At 46.2% G+C, this 25,872-nt stretch overlaps 2 protein-coding genes across 3 annotated transcripts; one reads left to right on the forward strand and one right to left on the reverse strand.

Annotated features, from left to right (window-relative positions):
• Positions 1 to 379: 379 nt before the first annotated feature.
• Positions 380 to 20,972, reverse strand: GJC3 (gap junction protein gamma 3). 2 transcript variants are annotated; one of them, XM_045518094.2, is made up of 3 exons: positions 20,881 to 20,972; positions 14,803 to 15,597; positions 380 to 3,740 (listed from the first exon to the last, which is right to left on the reverse strand). In XM_045518094.2, the coding sequence occupies exon 3, from the start codon at positions 3,737 to 3,739 to the stop codon at positions 2,918 to 2,920; it is 822 nt and encodes a 273-aa protein (XP_045374050.1). In that variant the 5' UTR covers position 3,740; positions 14,803 to 15,597; positions 20,881 to 20,972; the 3' UTR covers positions 380 to 2,917. The 2 variants fall into 2 exon arrangements, with proteins under 2 accessions (XP_045374050.1, XP_010955329.1); XM_010957027.3 differs by lacking the exons at positions 14,803 to 15,597; positions 20,881 to 20,972 and adding an exon at positions 8,853 to 9,204.
• Positions 18,038 to 25,156, forward strand: AZGP1 (alpha-2-glycoprotein 1, zinc-binding). Its single transcript, XM_074345765.1, has 5 exons — positions 18,038 to 18,154; positions 18,968 to 19,497; positions 21,368 to 21,628; positions 23,558 to 23,833; positions 24,586 to 25,156. Exons 2-5 carry the CDS (start codon positions 19,431 to 19,433, stop codon positions 24,909 to 24,911), a joined length of 930 nt encoding a protein of 309 aa, XP_074201866.1. The 5' UTR covers positions 18,038 to 18,154; positions 18,968 to 19,430; the 3' UTR covers positions 24,912 to 25,156.
• The last annotated feature ends 716 nt before the right edge of the window (positions 25,157 to 25,872 follow it).

Below are 25,872 nucleotides of genomic sequence, written 5' to 3' on the forward strand. Positions count from 1 at the left end.
AGAGGATCCCAACTGGACAAACAATCTTGAAAAAGAACAAAGTAGGGGGATTCACGCTTCCCAATTTCAAGCGTTATTACAAAGCTACAGTAATCACCACGTAGTACTGCCTTAAGGACAGACGTATAGATCAATGGAATTGAATTGAAAGTACAGAAACAATGCCTTACATCTACAAGCATTTGCTTTTCAACAAGGACGCTAAAACCGTGTTATGTCAGGAAAATGGTGCTGGGACAATTGGAGATCCACATGCAAAAGAATGAAGTTGGACCCTTACCTCACACCATATACAAAAATTAATTCAACATCAGTCAAAGACCTAAATGTAAGCTAAAACCACAAAACTTTTAGAAGGAAACATAGGTGCAATCTTCATTGTCATGGATTAAGCAACGGTTTAGTCACTATAACACCAAAGTCGTAAGCAACAAAAGAAAAAATTAATAAGTTGGACTTCATCAGAATTAAAATCTTTTGTGTATCAAAGAACACTGTCAATAAAGTAAAAGAATCCACTGAATAGGAGAAAATATTTGGAATCATACATCTCATAAGGGTTTAGTATCCAGACTATATGAAGAACTCAACAACAAAAATACAAACAACCCAGCTGAAAGATGAGCAAAGGATTTGAATAGACTTTTCTCCAGAGAAGCTATACAGATGGCCAATAAGCACATGAAGATATGCTCAACACCATTATTTATTAGGAAAATGCAAATCAAAACCACAGTGAAATACCACTTCACCCACTAGGATGGTTAGAATTTAAAAATCAAATGCGGGGGGGGGGGGACAAAATGCCAAGTATTGGTGAAGATGTGGATAAATTGGAACCCATTTGTACATTACTGCTAAGAATGTAAATGAGTAAATAGTATACCTGCTGTGGAAAGTTTGGCACTTCCTCGAAAAGTTAAAGTGTTACCATATGCCCCAGCAGTTTCAGTCCTAGGTATTTACCCAAGAGAATTGAAAACATATGTTCACACAAAAACTAGTACATCAGTGCTCATAGCACCATTATTCATAATAGCCCCAAAGTGGAAACAATCCAAATGGCCAACTGAAAAATGAATAAATAAAATGTGCTATCGCCATACAATGAAATAATATTCAATCATGAAAGGAGCGAAGTACTGATGATACTGCTACTACATGGATGAACCTCAAAACCAGAATGCCGAGTGAAAGAAACCAGTCACAAAAGACCACGTACTGTATGACTCTGTTTGTGTGATGAAAAGCCCAGCCTGGGAAGAGCTACAGACACAGGAAGTATATTAGTGGTTGTTTAAGCTTGGGGGGTATGGGAGTTTGGGAGTTAAAAGCTAAATAGTGTAGGGTTTCTTTTTGAGTTGATGGAAATGTTCTAAAATTGCTTTGTTAATGGGTACACAACTCTGTGACTATACTAAAAGCCACTGAATTGTATACTTTAAGTAGGTGAATTACATGGTACATGAACTATATCTCAATAAAGCTGTTTGAAAAGGGGTGCCATCAAGGAGGAATTCAGAATGATGACATTTGCTTTTTTCTGCTCTTGGTGATTTTGCTGGGTTCTGGCTATGGTAGATAAGGGATTCTTTATGAAACACTGTGTAGCAGAAAGGAAAATATATATTATTTTACTGGTTGTTGCCAAAGTGTCTCTTAGGGAACAAAATACCTTTTCTTAGGAATGAGCCTTCCTAATTTACTCCAGGATCATTTGTGATTCAGAGGAGAAAACAAAACTAGGTAACTGCTCTTTGTTGAGGATTTGAAGGCAAGGAAGAACTGAGAAGGGAGGTGTTTCTACAAAACAGTGGGAGGCTAGGATGCTTTGGGGCAGAAATGACTGAGAGTCTCAAGAAAAGAAGGCTGCTATTCAGCCTGCTGAATCATACTGTGATATAAATGTCCCTTACTTTTACCCCTGAATCAGCAGTAAAACTGCTGTCTTTTCTGTGTGGTATTGAGGGGTATGGGTTTGGAAAGTAAGGACTTGGTTCCCCATATGGGCTGTTCCTGTGCTGGAGACAGTGGAGCAGCTGCAGGGCACAAAGCAGAGAAGGAGGGTTGAGCAGAATCAGAGCTGTCAGTGGTCCAAGGGACATAAGCCTCTGAATTCACAGTAATCTCCCTAAATAGTTTGGCTGGGTGTTTGAACAAATCTGATCTCCATATTAAAGGACACTTGGTTATATATTCTTGGAAGGGCAGAGTCTGGATATGCCATCTGCTGCAGGGCTAGGGGCGTTTATAGGTTACAGAACTTTGAAGGCAGGGGGAGCAGGAGAGAGAAGTAGAGTCACTGAGACAGGAAGAAGGAGTGTCTTCAGCCACAAGAACACCAATAACGGTGACCAATATTTATTGCACAGGACAGGGAGAGGCATGATCTTATGGAGGCTTCTGCTGGCTGGCTCTGGAGTGAAACCCATGAAAACTGTGATGCTGACACCGGGGGATTTGGTGAGAAGGCACAGGCAGGAGCCCTTCAAGGACATGCTGCAGACAGCATGGCCCACCGTGGCTCTTGGATATACATCAATAGCCTCTGATTTGCCCTGGAGATAAATCCCCACTCACTGGATGTTCCAAAGAAGATCCAGTCATAGGGTTTCCTTCACGGGTGAGCCAGGTGTCTTCATAACTCTGCAAAGTAGAGAATCAAGCAGAAGCTGAGACTTCTTCTAAGTGGGAAGAGACCTAAATGGAAAAGCCAGAGGTACAACTGACTGCACACTGTGGTCCCGGTTCACTGGAAAGAACCGCCCAATTGATGGAGATGGCAGTTGGGGGGTGGTTTGGGAGCAGCGGTCAGAAGACATCTGCCTAGAACCTGGTTTTCTCCCTTGTAACACGTGGGAGTTGTACTTCCCAGAGGGCAAGGGACCTGCCGTGGAAGATCACCAGGACGGATGCATCAGGGGCAGGAAGCAAGAGGGACATCGGTGCCCCTCCCACCTGCTTCTTGAAACTGTTCTTTTGTTTCCACCGCTGGGAAGTTACCAGTTGGTTCCCGGTGTCTTTTGGTGCTCTCTGAAGGTGGGAAGTAGTTAGAAGAGGGAGCTTTGTCCTTCCGGGTCTTCCACCATCTCCCCACGCCCAGGAGCACCAGCTCCAAAAGAGTAAACAGGAGACAGAGCCCAGTGACCCCGAACATGGTCTTTAGGAAGATGGTCTTCTCAGCGGGGCGAGACAGATTACATGTTGTACTACCAAGGCAAGGCTCTTGACGACATGAGAAGGAGCTGGGCATCTTGAACCCATACAGATGGTACTGCCCCCCCAAGGCTGCCCCCTCAAGGGCCAGGCGCACCCCCAGCTGTGCCACGTAGGCCCAGAGCAGCCTGGGGCTCCCAGCCCCCGAGGCACCCTGGCTCTCCTCCCCCTGGCCACTCAGTGTCCCTTCTTCCCTCTTCACCTTTCCTGCTTCCCACTGCCAGATCACGTGATACAGCGTGACCCCCACATAGAGGATGCTGGGCACTGCCACCAGGATGACCTGGAAGGCCCAGAAGCGCAGAGGGGAGAGAGGGTGGAAGGCGTCGTAGCAGGCGGCCTTGCAGCCCGGCTGCTGGGTGTGACACACGAATTCGCTCTGCTCATCACTGAAGACCCCCGTCCCACTGGCGGCCAGCAGCACCAGGCGGAATCCCAGGAGCACGGGAAGCAGGAGGCGCCCCACAGGGGTTGCGTGCCGGCTCTCCTCCACCACCAGCCGCCTCAGGAACCCACCACACATCCTGTTACGGAGCAGAGGATAGTGGTGAGTGTAGGTGTGCCGCTCACTGTCCTCTAGAGAAGCAGCAGGCCACCTTGTCACCCCCAATCCAAGGATGTGTAAGGCGGGCTTCCTCACTCCTCTCCTAGAATCTGGTTGATCAGATACCAAGACTCTGATTGCATTGTCTATGGTTAATGGAGTCATATGTAAAATATGAATAGTGAGTGGCAGTGGGCGTGGCTCTCTCTCCTGTCCCCCTCTGTAGAGGAGAGGAACTCTCGGATGGGGGGAGACCAGGGTCTGTCTTTGTCTCTCTTTTGCCCTCCCTGCTTCTCACCCTTTCCCAAAGGCTAAAGAGACAGAGACCAGAGTCCTCTAAAGACTGGAACTAGAACAAATCATAATAAAATTTATATGGAGCCATCAAAGACCTAGAATTGCCAAAGCATTACTGAAGAAAAAGAAAGGGGCTGGAGGAATAACTCTCCCAGACTTCAGACAATACTACAGAGCTACAGTCATCAAGACAGCATGGTACTGGTACAAAAACAGACATACAGGCCAATGGAACAGAATAGAGAGCCCAGAAATGAACCCACAAACTTTTGGTCTACTAATCTTCGACAAAGTAGGCAAGAATATACAATGGAATAAAGACAGTCTCTTCAGCAACTGGTGTTGGGAAAACTGAACAGCAGCATGTAAAGCAATGGAGCTAGAACACTCCCTTACACCATACACAAAAATAAACTCAAAATGGATCAAAGACTTAAACATAAGACAAGATAAAATAAACCTCCTAGAAGAAAATATAGGCAAAACATTATCTGACATACATCTCAAAAATGTTCTCCTAGAATAGTCTACTCAAGCAATAGAAATAAAAGCAAGAATAAACAAATGGGACCTAATGAAACTTACAAGCTTTTGCACAGCAAAGGAAACCATAAGTAAAACAAGACGACAACCTATGGAATGGGAGAAAATTTTTGCAAATGAAACTGACAAAGGCTTGATCTCCAGAATATATAAGCAGCTCATACGACTTAATAAGAAAAAAAAAACAAACAACCCAATCCAAAAATGGGCAAAAGACCTAAACAAGTAATTCTCCAAGGAAGACATACAAATGATCAGCAGGCACATGAAAAAATGCTCAATATCACTAATTATCAGAGAAATGCAAATCAAAACTACAATGAGGTATCACCTGACACCAGTCAGAATGGGCATCATTCAAAAATCCACAAATGACAAATGCTGGAGAGGCTGTGGAAAAAAGGGAACCCTCCTGCACTGCTGGTGGGAATGCAGTTTGGTGCAGCCACTGTGGAAAACAGTATAGAGATTCCTCAAAAGACTAGGAATAGACTTACCATATGACCCAGGAATACCGCTCCTGGGCATATATCCAGAAGGAACCGTACTTCAAAAAGACACCTGCACCCAAATGTTCATAGCAGCACTATTTACAATAGCCAAGACATGGAAACAGCCTAAATATCCATCAACAGAAGACTGGATAAAGAAGATGTGGGATATTTATACGATGGAATACTACTCAGCCATAAAAACTGACAACATAACACCATTTGCAGTAACGTGGATGCTCCTGGAGAATGTCATTCTAAGTGAAGTAAGCCAGAAAGAGAAAGAAAAATACCATATGAGATCGCTCATATGTAGAATCTAAAAAACAAACAAACAAACAAACAAAGCATAAATACAAAACAGAAATAGACTCATAGACATAGAATACAAACTTGTGGTTGCCAAGGGGGCGGAGGGTGGGAAGGGATAGATGGGATTTCAAAATTGTAGAATAGATAAACAAGATTATACTGTGTAGCACAGGGGAATATACACAAGATCTTATGGTAGCTCACAGAGAAAAAAATGTGACAATGAATATATATATGTTCATGTATAACTGAAAAATTGTGGTCTACACTGGAATTTGACACAACATTGTAAAATGTTTATAAATCAATAAAAAAATGTTAAAAAAAAAAAAATGTTGCTCCCCGGGTGATGGCTGCCGGGGTCTGATGCTACTGTCAGTATCAGTGCTGACCCCGGGGGGACGCACGTGCGTTTTTCCACCTGCTTTTCCCTGGCTCCACGCCCTCTGGTGCTCACAGGTGTGTCAGCTGGCCTCTGCCTCCACTGCAGTGGTGAGACTGAGATGAGGTTAGGTTAGGGGGGATCACGGAAACAGTGAGTGTCAAGAGTTGCTTTCATCTGATGTTCTTTAGACCTAATGGCTTAGGGAAGGAGAACACTTCGAAGAAAACCCAGCAGAATCCACTAAATAAATGTAATGAGGTTGGGGCCAAAGCCAGAGCTGATGGGATAAAAATTCAAAATTCAACTCTGCTTTGTCATCGCTCCTTGGGCTTGGGAGGTGACCATGGTCAAGGACAGGCTTCAGAAACCTTCAATTCACTGGACAAAATACCATCAGGCTACAAACCCAATTTACCATCTTTATCTTTGTCCCAGCAGCAGCCTTCCTCAGTGCCCAGCTGTTCTGTTAGCCCTCCCTCTTCAGGCCAAACTCTCATGTACCTGGCTCCCCTCACTCTCAGAGGACCATGCAAACCTCTTATTCTGGAGGAAACAGAGACTCTTTAATGCGAAACCCTGCATCTGCATCTTCTCTTATCTCCGTAGTCACTTCCTGCTGTGGCATCTTAGAGAAGGAAGTGTCTTTCCACTTGTCCAAGGCTACTCTCCCTTTCAAAGCTATGTCTCTGGGTCGTTCCTTCCAGCTTCTTCAAGGATTTGACCCCCCAATTATCTTTCCTGTAATTCAGAACACCCTTGTTTCCTCTCTGACCAGGAACTTGCTTAGGTTGCTTCCTGCTGAGTCTAATAATACTACTAATAAGTTGAATTTCAAAGTTAACATGGCAGCAGCTGAGACGTGCGTGATTTATCTCATATCAGCTTCCCAGTTAGAAGACCCAGGGAGATGCACAAAACAATTTATAAACTGTAGATAAGAACAGACCCCGTGCCAAAAGTTAGGCAGAATGGTCGCCTTCATGCAGTTAAAGAGGCTGGATTGAGACACTTCCAAGGGAAAGCTCAAAGGGTCTCAATGGACCAGAGAATTTTGTCACCATCCACCAACTGTGAGAAACCATATTTTGAGCCACTAAGAATCAGAGTCTGAACCTCCCCGCCTGCCCCTCTGTCCCTGTCTTTCTGCTTCCATCGGAGACTGTGAAGACTCTGATGGGTATCAGGCTGCTGAAAATTCTTTTCTATAAAACTGGATTAAAATTTTTAGAAGAAATTTATTTCCAGTCTCTAGAAAGATGCAAAACTGGGACCATGATTAAAGATGGCAGATTGAAGATAAAGATCTATCTCCTCTCATCCCTAGGACTTGAAAATGAGAGTAAATGGGTATTTAAATGTGTACACCCACCACAAATAGAGCAGGAGGCAGATCATCAGTTAGAAAGCAATAGAACAGATTCTAGGGGAAATTAAGTCAGGGTGCTAGAAAGCACATTGGGTAATTCTTCCAGAATTCAAAGGAAGAAGATGAATAATTGAAAATAATAAAAGGTAAATAGATAAGGAACAAAATCTGTTTCCTAACTTGGAAATCAAGACAACAAATGTAGCTTACTTACCGGATGAGAAACACTTAGTGAGGTGCCTTGGGAAAGAAGTGGTTTCTCAATAAATGTTTAAGTTTTGTTTGGAGAGAGATTCAGCTCCAAGAGGACCAAAAGAAAGGTCAAGTTTCAAGGCTGGTCCTGGGTTTCTCAACCTTGGCGCTATTGACATTTGGGGTCTGATCATTTTTGTTTGAGGGTAGGAAGGATGCTATTCCAGGCATTGGAAGATGTTTAGCAGCATTGCTGGCCTCTATCCACTAGGTGGCGGTAGCACATTTCTCCCCTGGTTGAGAACCACTGCTTTCGGGTTCCACTCGCTTCCACTCTTGGGTTCAGTTACCAGCTCTGTCAAGCAAGACGTCTGTAGCAGAGCATCTCAGAGGGCTTTTGTACGGCATGATAATCAGCCCATTTCCAGGCTGGTCGTGCATCCTCCTGTGAGGGTGCCTGCAGCCCCTCCCCGCTTTATAAGCTCAAAGTGTCCCTGCACTTAGGGGATGCAGCCCTGGGCTCTGAACACACTCTGAACAAGTGTCCCTCCTCCTTCATCCCCTGCTTTCCTGAGATCATGTGGTCTCCCCGATCTAGTCTAGCCGTTCCCAGCCCACCTGTCTCATTCTCTGAGACCTGCATCCTCTTCCCACAAACATGTCTGCAGCTTTGCCCACAGGGGACCAGAGACCCCAGGCCAAACTTGGAGACATAGGGAGCTGAGGGCTCAGCATTGCTGAAGAAGCTCCAGAGACACCACTCTGTTTCTAGGAATGGAGAAATCATTTGCAAATAAATGTATTTGGGAGTAGGTTAGCAGGATCTGAGCCCTGTCAAGATTTTAGAAGCAATACCTATGAGGGAGAAGGAGTGCGTGCTTAGCATGCATGAGGTCCTGGGTTCAATCCCCAATACCTCCATTAAATAAGTAAATAACCTAATTACCTACCCCAAAAAAACGTTTTAACAAAGTAAAAATATTTTTAATAAATGTCTATTTTAAACATTAAAAAGGAATTGGAAGAAGGAGGAAAGCCCAGAGTTTGAGAGGATTTTCAAATATGTAAACAGATTTGTTTTAATTCCATCATGATTTTTAAAGCATTTTTCTAAGCATCTCTTGTTCTTTGGGAGAAAATTTTTAGTGTTCCATTCCTGGTAGAAAACATCTCAGAGAGCTAAGGTGTGAGGGCAGAATGTCCACTGAGGACAGGGCTGGACCTAGTTCACTGGACCCAGCTCACTGCCCCACGTCTCACCCCACCTGGCCTGGAAAGCATCCTAGACTTTTACTCAAAGTCCACATGCAGCAGCCCTGGCCTCAGCAGGTATGCAGGACCTCAGGCCACATCCTGGGCTTAGATCAAGTCTGAATGTTAATAATACCCCCAGGTCACGGGTGGGTGCATTAGGCTGCAGATGCCAGCCTAGAGCGCTGGCCAGCCCCCACCTCCGCTACCCCCAGGCCCTGTGCCAGCCCAGCTTTTCTCTGCCCCAGCACTCACCTGGCAGCTTCGGGCAGAAGCACCAACAGCAGAGGAAAGAGGCAGAGAGAAGAGCCGTCAGGCTGGAGCCCCACAGGGTCCCAGCTCTCCCCCAGGCCCTGCCTCCCCCCACCACCCACATCTTCGCCCTCCCCTTTTCATTCCTGGCAGCCTTCACGCGGGTTAAAAAAAAAAAAATGCAGCTGGAGGGGCAGGCAGCCCTGCTGCTAAAGAATGGAATCTGGAGAACAACCCGCTGTTGTGGAGGACGAGGCGTCTGTCTTCTAAGTGAGCTGAAACGGAGGTTTTCAGATAATCTGTAAAGGGGGGGCAGTGGCCTTGGAGTGTGTTTCCAGTGTGGGGGCTTGCAGGCCACAGCAGATAGAATTCCCTAAGTTTATCTCAGGGCATCCTCTCCTCTCGTCTGGGAGAAATGGGCATCTGCTCCTTGTCGTCTCAGAAACTCAGGGATTTTTCATTTTCTTGAGGGTATAAAATTATGGTGGATTTACCATCAAGAGGTCTTTAAAGGCTGGTAATTTGAAACGTGAGGAGGCTAGCAGTATAGTATAGTTTAGAGGTTTGCCATCCACAGCTGGATTGCTTACTCAAATCCCAATTTCTCCACTCACTAGCTGGTCAACCTTTTATAAGTTACTCAACTTCTCTATGCTTTATTTCTCTCCTCTGTACCAGGATAAATAATAGTATTTACTTCATAAAGTTGTTATGAAGTGTAAGTGAGTAATAGCCATTTAGACTTGGAATATCCATCATCCATCATCTATTAAGTAATCAATATCCATTATTTATTAAGCACTGAATAAATGTCAGTGCAACAAGATATTAAACTGAAAATCTAGACTGGAATTTCGAGATGCAATGTTTTAGAAACTACGATGCACATGACATTCTAAAGTGATTTGTTAGCCTGAGATGCAAAATTTCAAAGGAAAACCAAATAAATAACCAAATAAACCAAATCAGTAACATTTATGTCACCCTTAAACTCTACGCCTACATCTAAGTTGTATAAAACAGTAAAGTGTTTGGAAATTAGAGAGAGAGAGGATTAACTTTGGAGAGAAGATACTTTGGAAAGAGATGTGCTGTTAGTTCTCCCCACAGGCAAGGGGTGAGGCTGCTGCCTCCCACATCTCATGCTTAGTGAGACAGGCTCCAATGTGTTGATGCCTGTCTGATAAATCAACAAGGCAAGAGACAGCATACCCAGCAGATGAACCAAAGCTCGGTGGCCCAGAAATCCCCAGGGGCGGGATCGGGAGCCCAGGTGCTGCAGTTCTCACTGGGGCGGGGCTCCCTGAGTTGCTGAGATGACAAGGAGCAGACGCCTGTTTCTCCCAGACAAGAGGAGAGGATGCCCTGAGATTCCATAGTGATTCACAATTTTAAAGGTTATATTCCATATAGTTGTTATAAAATATTGGCTATATTCTGTGTGTTGTACAATATATCCTTGTAATTTATTTATGTTATACATAGTAGTTCATACCTCTTAATATATCCCATCTTGCCCTTCCTCACTTCCTTCTCTCCACTGGTAACCACTAGTTTATTCTCTATATCTGTAAGTCTGTTTCTTTTTTGTTACATTCGCTAGTTCGTTTTATTTTTTAGATGTTACAGTATTTGTCTTTCTCTGTCTGACTTATTTCACTTAGCATAACACCCTCCAAGTACATCCATGTTGCTACAGGTGGCAGATTTTATTCTTTTTTATGGCTGAGTAGTAATCCATTGCATGTACATACATGTGTATATGCCACATCTTTATCGATTCATCTGTCACTGGACACTTACATTGCTTCCATTTCTTAGCACTTGTAAATAATGCTACTATGAATATTGGAATGCATGTATCTTTTCAAATTAGTGTTTTCATTATTTTTTTTGGATATATACCCAAATATTTGAACTGCTAAGTGGTATGATCGTTCTATGTTTAGTTTTTTGAGGAATCTCCATACTGTTTTCCACAGTGGCTTCACCAATTTACATTCCCACCAACAGTGTACAAGGGTTCCCTTTTCTTCACATCCTCGCCAACATTGGTTGTTTGTGGTCTTTTTGATGATAGCTGTTCTGACAGGTAGGAGGTGATATCTCATTGTGGGTTTGATTTGAATTTCTCTGATGATTAGTGATGTGGAGCATCTTTTCATGTGCTTGTCGGCTTCTATATGTCTTCTTTGGGAAAATGTCCGTTCAGATCTTCTGCCCATTTTTTAATTGGGTTCTTTGGGTTTTTGATGTTGGGCTGTATGAGCAGTTTATATATGTTTATATATGTTGGCTATCAACCCCTTATCAGTCATATGATTTGTAAATATATCATCCCATTCAGTAGGTTGTCTTTTCATTTTATTGATGGTTTCCTTTGCTGTGCAAAAGCTTTTAAGTTTAATTAGGTCCAATTAGTTTCTTTTTGCTTTTATTTCCTTTGCTTTAGGAGACAGATCAAAAATATATTGCTGTGATTTATGTCAAAGAGTGTTCTGCCAATGTTTTTCTTTCAGGAGTTTTATGATTTCCAGCCTTACATTTATGTCTTTAATCCATTTTGGGTGTATTTTTGTATGGTGTTAGAGAATGGGTAAACTCTTGTGATCCTCTTTAGTCTTGAATTTTCGACTTCTGGCTTCCAGAACTGAAAAAGAATACATTTGTGTTGTTTTCAGCCAGTAAGTCTTTGGCAATTTGTTATAGCTGCAATAAGAATCGAATATAATGCCTGTTCTTGACTTTCGCCCAGATTTTCATTCCTTTCCTTTTTCTTAAAGATTTGTAGGAGTCTTTTATATTATGTATATGTTTTCCTCCAGTCAGTTATATATTTTGCAAATATCATCTCCCAGTAAATGAGCTGAATTTTCACTCTGTTATGGAGATTTTTGATAACAAACATTCTTCACATGGTCAAATCTTTCAACATTTTTCTTTTATAGTGTGTACTTTTTGTGTCTTAAAATATTCTTCCTTATCCTGCTATGGTATTTTTGACCTGTAGAATTTTTATCATTCAGCTTAAAATATTTTAAAATTTCCATCATTATTTCTTCTGGATCTCATGAAATGTGCAGAAGTATGTTTTCATTTTTTTTTTTTGAAGTATGTTTTTAAGTTTCCAAATGTATAGGAGTTTTCTGCTCGTCTTTGTGCTAGTTGCATCATGGTCTGAAAGAAAATCAGCTGTGTAGTAGCAGCCCTTTAATTTCAGACTTACTCTGTGGCCTAACCTGCGCTCGGTTTTCTTGTATATTTCATACATGCTCAGAAATAATGCTTTTCTTTGGTTACTGAGTACAATGTACCCATTAGGATCACTAGATTATTTTTGTATCTTGCTCTGTATCTGTACCACGCAGTGTGGTAACCGTAAACCACACATGTCTCTTGAGCATCTGAAATGTCGCTGGTACAACTGACGAACTGGGTTTTTAAATTTATCTAAGCATAATTAACTTTTATTTAAAGGCAAAAGCTAAAACTCCATAAAATATGTTTTTCTGATAGACACACTTTGTTGTTTTGGTAGGACAGACATTGTTTGGGTTTCTGCAATTGAGTTGTGTGAGTTTCTTATATATTTCAGATAGTAACTCTGTATCAGATAAATGGTTTGCAAGTATTTTCTCCCACTGCATAGTTTGCCTTTTCATTTTGTTGGCTTTTTTTTTTTTTTTTTTTTTTTTTTTTGCTGAGCAGCAGCTTTTGAGCCTGATGTGGCCCCGTCTGTTTATGTAGGTTTTGCTGCTTGTGCTTTTGGTGTCACACCCATAAAGTCATTGCCAAGACCCATGTCCAAGAGGTTTCTCCCTTATATTTTCTTTGAGAATTTCTATAATTTTAGGTCCTATATTTAGTTTCTTAATCTTTTTCAAGTTAATTTTGTGAGTGGTGTAAAATGTGGGTCAAGCGTCACACTTCTGTGTGTGAATGTGTAGTTTTCCCAGCACCATTTATTGAAGAGACTGTCCTTTCCCCACTGAGTACCCTTGGCTCCCTTGTCAAATGTTAGTTGGCCGTATATGCATGGGTCTATTTGTGGGCTCTCAATTCTGTTGCACGGGTCCATGGGTCTTTTTTTAATGCCTGTACTGTACAGTTTTGATTACTGTATCTTTGTGATTTAGTTTGAAATCAAGAAGTGTGGTGCCTCCACACTTTCTTTCTCAAAATTACTTTGAGTCTTGAGTCAGAGTCTTTGTGGTTTCATACAAATTTTAGGATTGTTTTTTCTAATTTCAGAATGCCACTGGAATTTTGATAGTGATTGCACTGAATTTGTAGATACTTACAGATTTTAACATTAACTCTTCCAATCCATGAATATGAGATACCTTTTCATTTATCTGTGTTTTCTTCAATTTCTTTCATCGACGTCTTATGGTTTTAAGTGTACACATCTTTGACTTCCTTATTTAAACTTATTTCTGTTTTATTGTTTTTGACGTCATTGTATATAGGATTCTTTTATATCTTTTTAAGCTAGTTCATTCTTAGTGTCTAGGAACAGAAGTGATTTGGATACGTTCATTTTGTGTTCTACAACTTTACTAAGTTTGTTGATTACTTCAAACAGTTGTTTGGTATAGTCTTCAGAATTTTCTATATATAAGGTCATGTCATCTGCCACCAGAGACAATTTTACTTCTTCCATTCTTATCTGGATGCCTTTTATTTCTTTTTCTAGCCTAATTGCTCTGACTGTGACATCCAGGACTGTGTGAATAGCAGGGGTGAGAGTGGGCACCCTTGTCTTATTCCTGATCTTAGAAGGAAAGCTTTCAACCTTTCACTGTTGAGTGTGATGTTAGCTGTGAGTTTGTCATATATGACCGCTATTATGTTGAGATATGTTTCTTCCATATCCAGTTTGTTGAGAGTTTTATCATGAAAGGGTGTTGAATTTTGTCAAATGCATTTTCTGCATCTATTGCAATGATCACATTTTTCTCTTTCGTTCTGTTAATGTGGTGTATCACATTTACTGGTTTGCGTATGTTGAATTCTCCTTGAATCCCAGGAATAAATCTCACTTGATGATGCTGTATAATCCTTTTCGTGTGCTACTGAATTCAGTATGTTAGTATTTTGTTGAGAATGTTTGCATCTATATTCGTCAAGGAAAGTGGCTGATAGTTTGTGTGTGTCTGTGATATTCTTATCTGACTTTGGTATCAGGGTATTTCTGGCCTTGTAAAATGAGTTTGGAAGTGTTCCCTCCTTTTCCAGACTTTAGAGACCGACTTCTAAAAGAAAAGACCTTCAACTGTGGCAAGGGCACAGTGGAGTATGCTGTGACCCCATATTACACAAAGGCCAGGAGGAGAGAGATAGGGGTGTATTTTGCAAGATTCTTGTACTGTGTGTGAAATGGTATGGCATCACTAGAAGGTAAACTGTTATAAGATAAAGATGTACAGTATAAAATAATCAAAAAAGGATTGTAGCTAATAGGCAACCAAGGAGACACAATAGAGTTATAAGCATATGATCATTTCATCCAAAGGAAAGCAGAAGAGGAGGAAAAGAGAATAAATAAAGCAGATGAGACAAATAGCAAACAAATAACAACATGGAAGACTTATATAAATAACCACATTGGGTGTAAATGGTCAGACCTCTTCAATGTATAGACAGAGAGACAGACTGAGTAAAAACAAATGGAAGACCTATATACAAATAACTCACTTTAAATATAAATTCACATAAAAGTAAAAGGATGGGAAAATATACTATGCTAACACTAATCAAAAGAAAGCCTGAATGGCTATATTCATATCAAATTAGGTTTCACAGAAAAATATTACCAGGGATAAAGAGGTCATTCCGTTATGATAAAGAGGTCAATTCATCAAGTCCTAAACACTTACCTACCTAATAACAGAGGTTACTCACCATCCTAGATGCTGAGTAAGGAAACAGAGATTCAGAAAGGTTGACCCACCTGTGAAGGTCACTCAGGCAGCGAATGGAAGACGCAGGCTGGGAACCAAAGATGACTCCAGGGTCAGCCTCTCCCCGCTCTGCTAAGATGCTTCTCAAGGAGGAGCCACCGAGTCAGGTGCCTTCAGCACATCTTTGCTGATGGCATGTGACCATCTCCTTGGGAACAGAGACCTGTGAGCCCACCGTTCAGGGCTCTGCGGGTGGTCCAGCCACAGGGACCAGAGACCTTGTCCAGATGCCTGAAGTGGGGGTGGAAAGCGGGGACACACATAGGACTTGGGGAACAGGCACATTTTTCAGAGTTGCATGGATTTCTCCTGATTCCTCAATGGCTCCATTTATAAATGTCACAGTGCCCGGGTCAGTGTGGGTATCGGGAGGAGGTGAAGGTTGATGCTGGAGGGCAGGGGCAGGGCGGTTTCTGCCTGATGATTTCTAAGCTTCTGACCGAAGCCTAAAGCACCAAGACAAACTTCTCTTTCACAATGCATTTCTAAGGGTTGGTGCTAGGAAAGAAGCCCCCAAGGGTAAAGAGAACTCCATCCCACGTCTTTATTCCACCAAACAATGCCCTCTTTGTCGCCCCTCTTCCCACCCGATGAGACCAGCCTCCTCCCACAGCCATATGTGGACGAAATGTGCCAAGACCTGGAGCAGCAGGGTGCCCGGGTGCAGGGGTCATCCAAGGGCAGGGAGGGAAAGAGAATCGGATGGGACGGCACTGGGCCAGGGATGCCAAGCAGCCGGGGCAGAAGGAGATTAGTTAGTCCTGGACCCACCAACGCGTGAAAATCTGGAGGACACAAAAATATTAAATTAATAATTGTTTAAATAGTGTGCAGATTTAAAATCTGTAACATTTACAAATAGTCGGCAAACTCTTTTCCCACAAGGATGGCAAGGACACTACTGAGCCACAAATTTAGCTCAAAGGACTGGTGCTACAGAAGCAGCGTCCTGGCTCTACCCCATCTGGTTTATTACCTAAATTTCTAGAGATTTCTCTGTCCTGAGCTTTCTACTATGTAAAGGCGAGTCCTCGCCCACATGAGCATGCAGTGCTGGGAGGCTGACAGCAATAAATGGCTAGAGACCAGAGGCTGTGGGTAACTGCTGATCCCAACAACCAGGTCTTCCTCCTTGACCCTCTGCTGCCCCACCGTGGGACTCGCAGTAGACCCACGCCTCAAAGGTCTTTCCACTTTTGTAGGTCCTTACTCTGTGACTTCCTGTACACCGGATTTTCTGGGCCCCATGGAATGTTTCCCAAGTTTTAGGCACTGCCCACCCCCACGATCAAGCCTTCTTTCTCTACGACTGTGAGGGCAGGAAGCCCCTGGGGTCCTAAAGCCAAGCGGTGCAGATGGAGGATGGGAGGAGAGTCAAGTTCAGAAGACCAGAGAGGGCGTCTTCATGGTGACCTTGAAAGACATCATGGACTGTTCCCAGGACAGACAAGGCTAGTGGGCTGTGGGCTGAGGGCTGTGGTTGGGAGGTAAGGATATGCTGTTTTCAGAAGCTCAAGGGTCAATCCCAAATAGGCATGAAAAGGGGAGTTGGCAGGAAGGAAATATCAGAGCTCCTGAAAGATACAAGTGGAAATGCACAGGCGTTTCTGCATCCCCTCCCCCCACCCCGAGATCCCACATCACATCTGCCTTCCTGCTTCCCCCATCCTCACTCCCAGGCCTCGCCTCACACGGGAAGCAATGTCAGCGTCAGCGCTAATCCAGGCACATCTGACCCCTCAGCTCCACACTCCCACCTGTCTGAGGCTGACCCCGCTCTAGAAGATGACAGACTCACCCCAGCCCAGGGAGACTGGGTGGAGAGTGAGCCAACCCTGGGGTCAGTCAGACCTGAGTTTACACGTGGTGGCTCCACCAGTCACTGGCTGTTTCTTGGTGACTGAATCATCTGGGTTGCATTGCCTTAGTAAGTCTTCTCGTGGTTGTTATGGGAATTCAGTTTTTAAAAACTAGCCTATGTAAGCTTCATGAGGACAAGGGTGATGCATCTCTTGATCTACCCCGGACCTTCATGCCAACGACATTTCTGGGCATTTAGAACTTGCCCAGGATGTATGGGAGAAGAGCTGCAAATAGTTCATGTAATTAGAGGTACCTGTGTGAAAATGTATTTAAAACAAGAAATTTGACTCAAGCCTCAGCTGCTTTTATAGCTTTCTGGGATACAATAAATAATAGAAATGAAACATTAAAATTTTTAAGAGAAATGGAAGTGATGCCATGAATGAAGCAGGAAATGACATCAGAACACTGGGGTCCAGAAGGCTGTCCCATCAGGGTCTCACACCTTCCAGGGAATGTTAGGTTGAGAGTTCTGGAAGTATGCATACAATGGACAGATTCATCATATTCAACAAAGAAATCCCAGCCTGAGTCCCCTTGGACTCTGCAGCCCCGGGCACCAATCAAAAGTGGGAATCAGCATAAATAAACAAATAAACCTAATTACCTCCCCCCATTTAAAAAAGTAATTTAAAAAAAAAGTGGGACTCGGAGAGCATCTCATGGAAGTGGCTGAGGCCTGCCTGGAGGAGGAGTGCCCTGAGATCACATACTACCTGGACTAAATGTTCACTGCTTCTGTTCTACTCACCAGCAATGAGCAATGGACGGAACAAGGAACCTTGAGGAGGGGGACGTAAATGGGTAGATGAACCAGTGGAAGAGAAAGAGGAGGGCTTAGAGGTGTGGAATAGTGCTCCTCAGAATCCTGCTTAACCCACTAAAAGTACTCTCGAAAGCTCTGGGTTCAGGACAAGGATGGAGACAGGGAGGGGCATTCCCAGCCCACTCCTAAGACTCAAGGAAGAGGCCCGAGTTCAAATTCTGTCCTTGTCCCAAGCTCCCCAGGGAGAAACTGACCTGGATAAGCCCCACGATCCTATAATTCTCTCTCACAATAGTGATTTTTCTTACACTGTGCTCGGCGGGCAATATGTGAAAATGCTGTCTTTGACATTTAGTTATGGAAGAAGAACCAAATAACTCAGAAGGAAATAACTCAGCCAGTGATAGTTCAAAACTTCTGACCTTTGAGCAAATAAAGAAAAGCATGTGACAGGAGAAAATTTTCAGATCAATGAGGAAACCCAGAGTCCACGTGAGCAGGTCAGAGCTGAGGCAGTTTGGAGATCCGCCCCCCCCCCCCAGCAACAGGAGAGATGGGGCGGGGGTGGATGAGGGGGGAGGAAACCTCAGAAGACCTGAGTCCTGGCCAGGTGTGGGGACAAGGACAGGGCTTAGAGCCACTCAGACTCCCAGAGGAACTTCCTGGAGGGATTCAGATTTCAGAGGACGCCTAAGACAGCTTGCCAAGAAGAGGTAAAAAGAGCGTTCCTGACCGCTCAGGAGTGAGGCAGCTGAGATGTGACAGTCACAAGGTCTTGACAAGGGAAGCAACCTGAGGGTGGGGCCAGGCGGTGGGCATTGACTGGTCACACCTGGGAGAAGGAAGGGGTCCAGAGAAACAACGTGGGTCCCTCTGTGTTCCCCTCCTGCTCACCCAGCCAAGAACCACCAACAGACTCTCCCCACCCCAGTAGGGGCTTGTTGCCACAAATTGTCTCCTTCTCGACAATTCCCCAGCCGCTTCAGAACAGCATGTTGCTCTGTATCTGGGGGACCCCTCTGCAGACAGCCCGTCAGCCCCCAGGGTGCACAGAGAGAACTGCATTTCCATGTGATGGGCTTCCTCTGCATCCTGCGTGTTTTGTTTTATGCATTAATAATTCTCTTGAAGGAAAATAAATAAATAAAAATTTTAAGTTAAAAAAAACAGAAATGATCTTGAGAATAACTGGCAGAGGCCTAGGGGGCATAGAAGGCTAAGTGCTGACGGAGAGGGCTGGGGCAGGAGAGAGCGCGGGCTGGCAGGGAAAAGATGGCTCGTGGAACGCGTCTCATTCTTTGAACACTGGCCTCTCATTGGATGGGGCCCCCAGACTCTGACCTCAACTTTTCTTTTGAATTTATCATCCCAGCTGCCCAAGCCCTCAGGCTTCTTCCTGAACTCTGTTTCCACCAAACTGGCCTCAAAGACCCTCAAGCAGGTCTGATGCCATCTCTCTGCAACTTTGCTCGTTTGTCCATTGATCTGTTGTTCTAGGTGTCCATTGATTGTCCTCTTTCTGCCAGGCACTGGTCCTGTAGCACATCTGCCGCCACCAGGGGCAACCAGATGCCGCAGCCTGGACCGGTGACATCACCCAGCAGACACTGGATGCCCCCGGGGCTACTGCTGCCCCGCTGCCCCCAGGAGCCGCCAAGACCACACGAAAGGGTTGTCTGCTGTGCGTGCCTCTTTCCTGCGCTGACATGTGACTCAGAGAAGGAGCATCTGCTTCCCTGAACCCAAGCCCAGTTCAGCTGTGGACTCACTGAGCACACCCTCTGCCCAGCCCAGCCTGCGCATCCTTCTCTCTCGCTGTCAGGGGAGGAGCCCGTCCTGGCGCCTCTCATTGGCCTGCGGACACCCCTCCCCTGCACTGGGCTGAAAGCCCAGCCATTCCCGTAACTACACCTGGCTCTGTCTCCAGGTAGCCCGCTCCGAGCTCCGGGACCGAGGGGTCCAGAACCTCCCAGCGGGGCAGTGGGCACAATGGCGCCCGTCCTGCTGTCCCTGCTGCTCCTTCTCGGTCCTGCAGTCCCCGAGGAGACCCAGGCTGGTGAGTGGGGAAGCAAGGGGTGGGTGTGGAGAACAGAGGGGAGGTAATGAACTGGACACCGAGGCCGGGAGAAGAGCTCCAATGTAGCCGGGATTCCCAACTGTACAATGGGAATGGGTGTCCAAGGCTGTCAACTAACACTTCCAGAAGAACTCAGAGAGCCTCTGGACTCGGGCAAAGTAAGACCTTAAAGAATCAGAATCAGAATCAGAAACTCCTCATTTACAGATAAACAAAACTAAGACCCAGAGGGGTGAAGTGACCTGCCCAGGGTCACACAGCCAAGACAGAGCAGGAGCCACACAGGAAGAACTTCTCCTCCCTTCCCACCTTCTAGTCACTGGATGTACCTGTCTGAATTTCAGAGAAAGAAAAAGCAGCCCCAAGGGATGGCTGTGAAGGAAGGTTAACTGGAAAGGTGAGTCTAGAAGGAAACACACTCCCTCACTCCACAGTCAGACAAAACTACACTGGGCTTGCCAAGTGAGTGGCTCGGGAAAGAAGCCAGCTGGAGCTTGGGAAGATCAAGGGCCAATTCTAGGACAGGGGAGCGAGGCTGTATTTTGGCATACAGAGTCTCAGGATGAAGAAATGTAAGTTAAACTGGGCATGTTTAAAGTTTATTACACATACAAACTGTCACAGTATGAGTTTCATGTTAGTTCTATAATGACTAATCATGTTTAGACTGTTACATCCTATATCAAAATCTGTATTATTCAAGGTTCTCCAGTGAAATAGAGCTAACCGGATGTTAGAGAAAAAGGATTTACTTTAAGGAATTGGCTCACATGATTGTGGGGGCTGGGCTGGCAAATTAGAAATCTGCACAATAGGTCAGCAGGCTGGAGACCTAGAGAAGAGCTGATGTTACAGTCTTGAATTTGCAGGCAGTCTGGAGACAGAATTCCTTCTTCTCTGGGGGACCTCAGTCTTTTCTCTGTGGCCTTCAGCTGATTAGATGAGGCCCACCCACATTCTGGAGGGGAATCTGCTTTACTTGAGGTCTACTGAGTTAAATGGTCATCACGTTCAGAAGCTAATTAGCAAAAACAATTTCAGTGCTTGAACTAGGAATCTACCATATGACCTCCAATATTATGAACACCCAGGTGAGTTATATCATGAATTAATTATGGAATTAATTGTGGGAATGCCCCCCAAGCCCTCCCCTCATACCAAAATGCAAGGTTACAGCCCTGGCAATTCTGAGAGCCATCCTCGTCTTACCCTGTGCCAAGCTACTCTAGGTCATTTCCTGAGTTTTCTAGTAAATTTCCCTTCCTACACTTTCTAACTATGTGTACTTGTCCAGTGACAAAGTTTTTGGTAGCTTAACCCAGAAAATATTTATTTCTTGCTCACATAAAGTTGGATACAGACCACACAATTTCCTCTCCTCCATGGGGTGACTCAGGGGTCCAGGTTATTTGCATCCTGGGACTTCTCCGTTTTATCCCGTGGCCTCCACAGTCACTGCCTAAAAGGAGGGGAGAGAGGTGGGCCTAAGCAGCTCCCAGGGGCTCAGACTGAAGTAAAGACATCACTTCCACTCACATTTCCTTTCAACAGAACCCAGTCACATGGGCCCAGTATGCCTACAAGGAGGCTGAGAAACACTATCCTTTCAGATGCCAAGAAGAAGAAATGATGTAGCAAAGGCACAAAGCGGGCTCTGAGATAGCATCTCCAGGACAGAAGCTGGGCCCTTTCCCTCGGGGGGGCCTCCAGTGGTCCGAGGCTGACAGCCAGCTGGAGAGAGCTGAGGAGGAAAAGACCCCGTGGCCTCTCCTGTCCTGGCCCTCTGCTGCCCTGCACAGGGACTCCCCTGCATGGACCTCACTCCTCAAAGTCTTCTCCTCCTTTGCAGGACCTTACTCTCTGAGATTCCTCTACACGGGACTGTCCAGGCCCAGCAAAGGCTTCCCAAGCTTCCAGGCCACCGCCTACCTCAATGACCAGCCCTTCTTCCACTACGACAGTGAAGGCAGGAAGGCCGAGCCCCTGGGCCCGTGGAGCCAGGTGGAAGGGATGGAGGACTGGGAGAAGGAGAGTGAACTTCAGAAGGCCAGGGAGGACATCTTCATGGTGACCCTGAAAGACATCATGGACCATTACAAGGACGGAGAAGGTCAGTGGACCACGGACTGGGGTGGAGGGTCTTAGCTCAAGGGGCAACCCCACTGTTGTGAGCAGGATGTCCACAGGACGGAAGTAACTCCTGCCCCAGAGGAGGATGGGGAAGCACAGGCGGAAATGCACAGGCGTTTCTGCATCACCCCCTCGACCCCACATCACATCTGCCTTCCTGCTCCCCCATCCTCACTCCCAGGAAGTGATGGCAGAGTCAGCGCTAAGCCAGGCACATCTGACCCCTCAGCTCCACACCCCAACCTGTCTGAGGCTGATCTCACTCTAAGTGTCAGACTCACCCCTGCCTGGGGATGGGGGGTGGAGAGCGAGATAACCTTGGGGTCAGTCTGTCCTGGGTTCACGGTGGCTCCACCAGTCACGAGCTATTTGACAATGAATGCATTTCTTAGTTATCTGTTTTGAATCTGTAAAAATTGGAGCCTTGAGACCTGCCTCCAAGAGAATCGGTCAAACTTACCTACATAAATTCCATAAAGGTTGGCACATAGTCTGTCTGGATCTCCCCTAGGGCTCCAGTAAGACTTATTCAAATGAAATCTACTGAGCGATTGAGCGGGAGGAGCTGGCATAAACCAGGGCCCACATGAGGAGCTCAGTAAGGCCTGCATTCAAGACCTCAGACTCTTAGAGTTACGGGGGACCACAGAGACCCTCCTGATGATAACGAGCAGACTCGGGGGGGGGGGGTCATCTGGGCTCATGGTGTGAGGGGCCAGCACAGAGCTGGGCAGTCTCCCAGCCCAGCACCTTCTCCTGAACCACACTGCCCCTACCATAGGGTTGGTTTCTGAGGACAAAAATGCCCAAGAAGCTATGTGGTATCTGAAAGTTTCCCCCAAGAGGCAAGAGTTCTGCAGAAATGAGAAGGATGTGGGTGGGTGGGAAAATGGCCTGGGCTGTGTCCAAAGTAAGAAAGAATACCGCACAGATGCCCGCAAGGACGCTGGGAGACATTCCAACTGGCTGGAATAGAAATGTGGAAGTGAGTAATTACAAGGAAGGAGAATGAAGAGAGGAGCACAGGGTGTTGGAAGATAACAGTCGTTAACATTTATTGAGCACTTACTATGTGCCAGGCACAGGGATCAACACGCGCAGCGCTCACAATAACCCTCTAACAGTTCCAGCGCCACTACCATTTCAGTGGTGAGAAAATTGAAGCCCGGAGAGGTCAGTGGCTCAAATTCATGCAACAAGCCCAGTGGGGCGGAGCGATCTGGGATTGGAGCCCAGGCAGCTGGAGACAAGAGCCCAGGCTGACAGCACTTGTCAGCCTCGGGGAAACACCTACTTTCATAATCAGAATAAAAGGCTGTGTTCCCTTTCCCTAAGGAGGCCAGCTTCTGAGAGTTGTTGCCAGTAGGGAAGGGAGGTGGGGCTTGAGAGATTTGTCTTAAAGATTTCAAACATGGGGAAAGAGGGGAGAAGTGAGCAAAGTATGTTTACTCAAGCGGTGCCATCAACTCCACCTAGAACTGAGAAAAAAAGGAGAGATTTTGTAATCTCTATAACGCAACAAATAATTTCTGTTGAACATGGACACACACTTCAGTGTAGCCACGTCAGGTTCCTGAACGCACAGTATATTCAGACAAAGATTGTTAAATGAGACAACGCAGAGCAGCCAAAAAATCTATCTGAAGGATGTAGCTCTCTGAGATTCTCTGGCTGGGAAAAATATATCTCATCTCAGACTGGCCGAGAACACCAAACCAAACCCGGCCTCCCCCTCTCTATCTGCTGCGCGTCTGACTCATAACCCATTTGCCACAAGAAAGGGATCGCACGCTTAGATTTCAAAACCCTTTCTTCCCGCTGGGCTGCAAACTGCGGAGTAAGTGTCAGAGTGCTTGAGACAGAGTTGATGCCGGGCTGGCTGACTTCCGGGGGCGGGGGGAGGATGCAGGGTCTCACACCTTCCAGGGAATGTTTGGCTGTGAGCTCCGGAGAAACAAAAGCAGTGGAGCGTTCTGGAGGTACGCCTACGACGGTCAGGACTTCATCGAGTTCAACAAAGAAATCCCAGCCTGGGTCGCTCTGGACCCAGCAGCGCTGAACACCAAGCAGAAGTGGGAGGCAGAAGAAGTGTACGTGCAGCGGGCCAAGGCCTACCTGGAGGAGGAGTGCCCAGGGATGCTGCGGAGGTACCTGAAATACAGCAGGACCCACCTGGACCGACAAGGTACCCACTGCTTCCTACGTCCGGCTCTCCCCACCTCCCCCTTCCCTCACTCAGCTGAGAAAGACCAAGGTGATCTCAGGCTGGGAGCTCAGGGAACATCTCAGGCAAATCCTCTGGTCATTCCTCTCCGCGATGGTGCTTCCCGGCTTGGTGGAGAGGAGGCAGGTGTGCAAAACGTCTGCCCCAGAAGGATGAAAACAGGTGTGGATCGGTGTGAGCAGGATTGATTGTCACAAGCTGAGACTTTGGTCTGGGAAGTAATGAGGAAGAGGGTCAAGTGGCAGGGAGCAGGGACGGGTCTGATGGATGGAGAACGCGGGGGACTGAGGACTGACTGGGGGAGATGGCGCCACAGAGCTCATTCAGAGGTTTGGGGGAAAAAAAACAGAAAATGTTTGGCACGTTCACAATTTCTTGACATCAGAAGTTAATACGGGGTAGCAGGGAGGGTGTAGCTCAGTGGTAGAGCATATGCTTAGCATGCACAAGGTCCTAGGTTCAATCCCCAGTTCTTCCATTTAAAAAAAAATCAGTACATGCTGGAAAGGGGGCAAGGAAGAGAGCAGCCACAGACGCTCCGTGCTCCAATGGGTGAGCATCGTGAGAAGCCTCAGCCTTCCTGGAGCCTCACAAGGCTTCCCCAAGGAGGCAGATACAGCGCTTAGAGCTCCGCTCACCACTGCAGCCGGGGAGGGGACGCCGTGGCCAGGGAGACGTTGGGCCCTCGGTATCCACGCCCTGTCCCTCCGCAGAATCCCCCTCTATGTCAGTCACCAGCCACGTGGCCCCAGGAAAAACCAGGACACTCAAGTGCCTGGCCTATGACTTCTACCCCCGAGGAATCCGTCTACACTGGACTCAGCCCGGCAACGTGCAGGAGACCGAGTCAGGGGGAGACGTTCTTCCCAACGGAAATGGCTCTTACCAGTCCTGGGTGGTGGTGGGAGTCCCCGCTCAGGACAGAGCCCCCCACTCCTGCCACGTGGAACACAGCAGCCTGGCCCGGCCCCTCACCGTCCCGTGGGATGCAAGGCAGGAAGCCAGGGCTGAAGGCGACGTGGGCGCTCAGACCCAGTAGCCACCCCTTCTGCGGGTCGTGAGGGAGCTGAACTCTGGAATCCACCCTCGGCATCCCCAGCCGGGCCCGGGGAAGCGCACAGGAGGTGGTGGTGGACTCAGAGACGGGAAGCTTGGGCGCCGGGCGCTGAGCGGACTCACTGCCAAACCACCTTGCAAAGCCCTGTTATCTAATCTGTAAAATCAAATCAACAATCATCCCCTTGCTGAGCACGTGCATATAAAAAGGTATTTTTAAACTGCAAATTCTGTAGAAATGTGGGAGTTTATCATGCATCATGCCCCCCCCCCTTTTTTTAATTGCCAAGGAACATTTTACTTTAATTTTGTATTAACATTAGAACAAGGTATTGGATTCATCTGAAATTCTTGGTGTCCACTCCAGGCAGTGTTTACTGGGCATCTCATCTGTGGCATCCACCCTAGCATGGCCCGGGCCACCGGGTCCCCTGGGCAGTGTTCGGGTGCCCACTGCTGGTGTCCCCTCTGGCCATGAAGCCGTAGGACTCTGCATTCTCTTTATTCAAACCCAAGCCTCTTCTGCACCTCAGTTTCCCTGACACGCGCTCGGTCCCTGTGAGACGCTGCCCTCCACACCAGCTCCCTGGCCGGCCCTACACCACGCTGGCCTTGGAACAGCACACCAGGGCTTATCTGAGAGGTTTCTTTCCCTCAGGACACTCTTCCAGGAAGCAGGAACCAGCCCTGATGTTCCTGGAGACCCTCCAAATTCAGCTGAGTGTGTTTTTTAACTGTCACCCACCCCCATCCAGCAGTTTAAGCCCCAAAGACAGAGCAAAACATTCATACCTTATCTTTTTATTAAGACTCGCCTGCCTAGGGCTGTTTTTCCCTCCCTGCATAAGACCTTCCTTCACATCTCAGCCTCCGCCTCCCACTCCCAACTACCCCAAAGGCAGCCTGCCAAGCTGAACTCCTTAGAAAAGTCATTCCCTGCCTGC

The sequence above is a fragment of the Camelus bactrianus genome, chromosome 18, assembly GCF_048773025.1.
Source record: "Camelus bactrianus isolate YW-2024 breed Bactrian camel chromosome 18, ASM4877302v1, whole genome shotgun sequence".
In the NCBI taxonomy this organism is placed as follows: Eukaryota; Metazoa; Chordata; class Mammalia; order Artiodactyla; family Camelidae; genus Camelus; species Camelus bactrianus.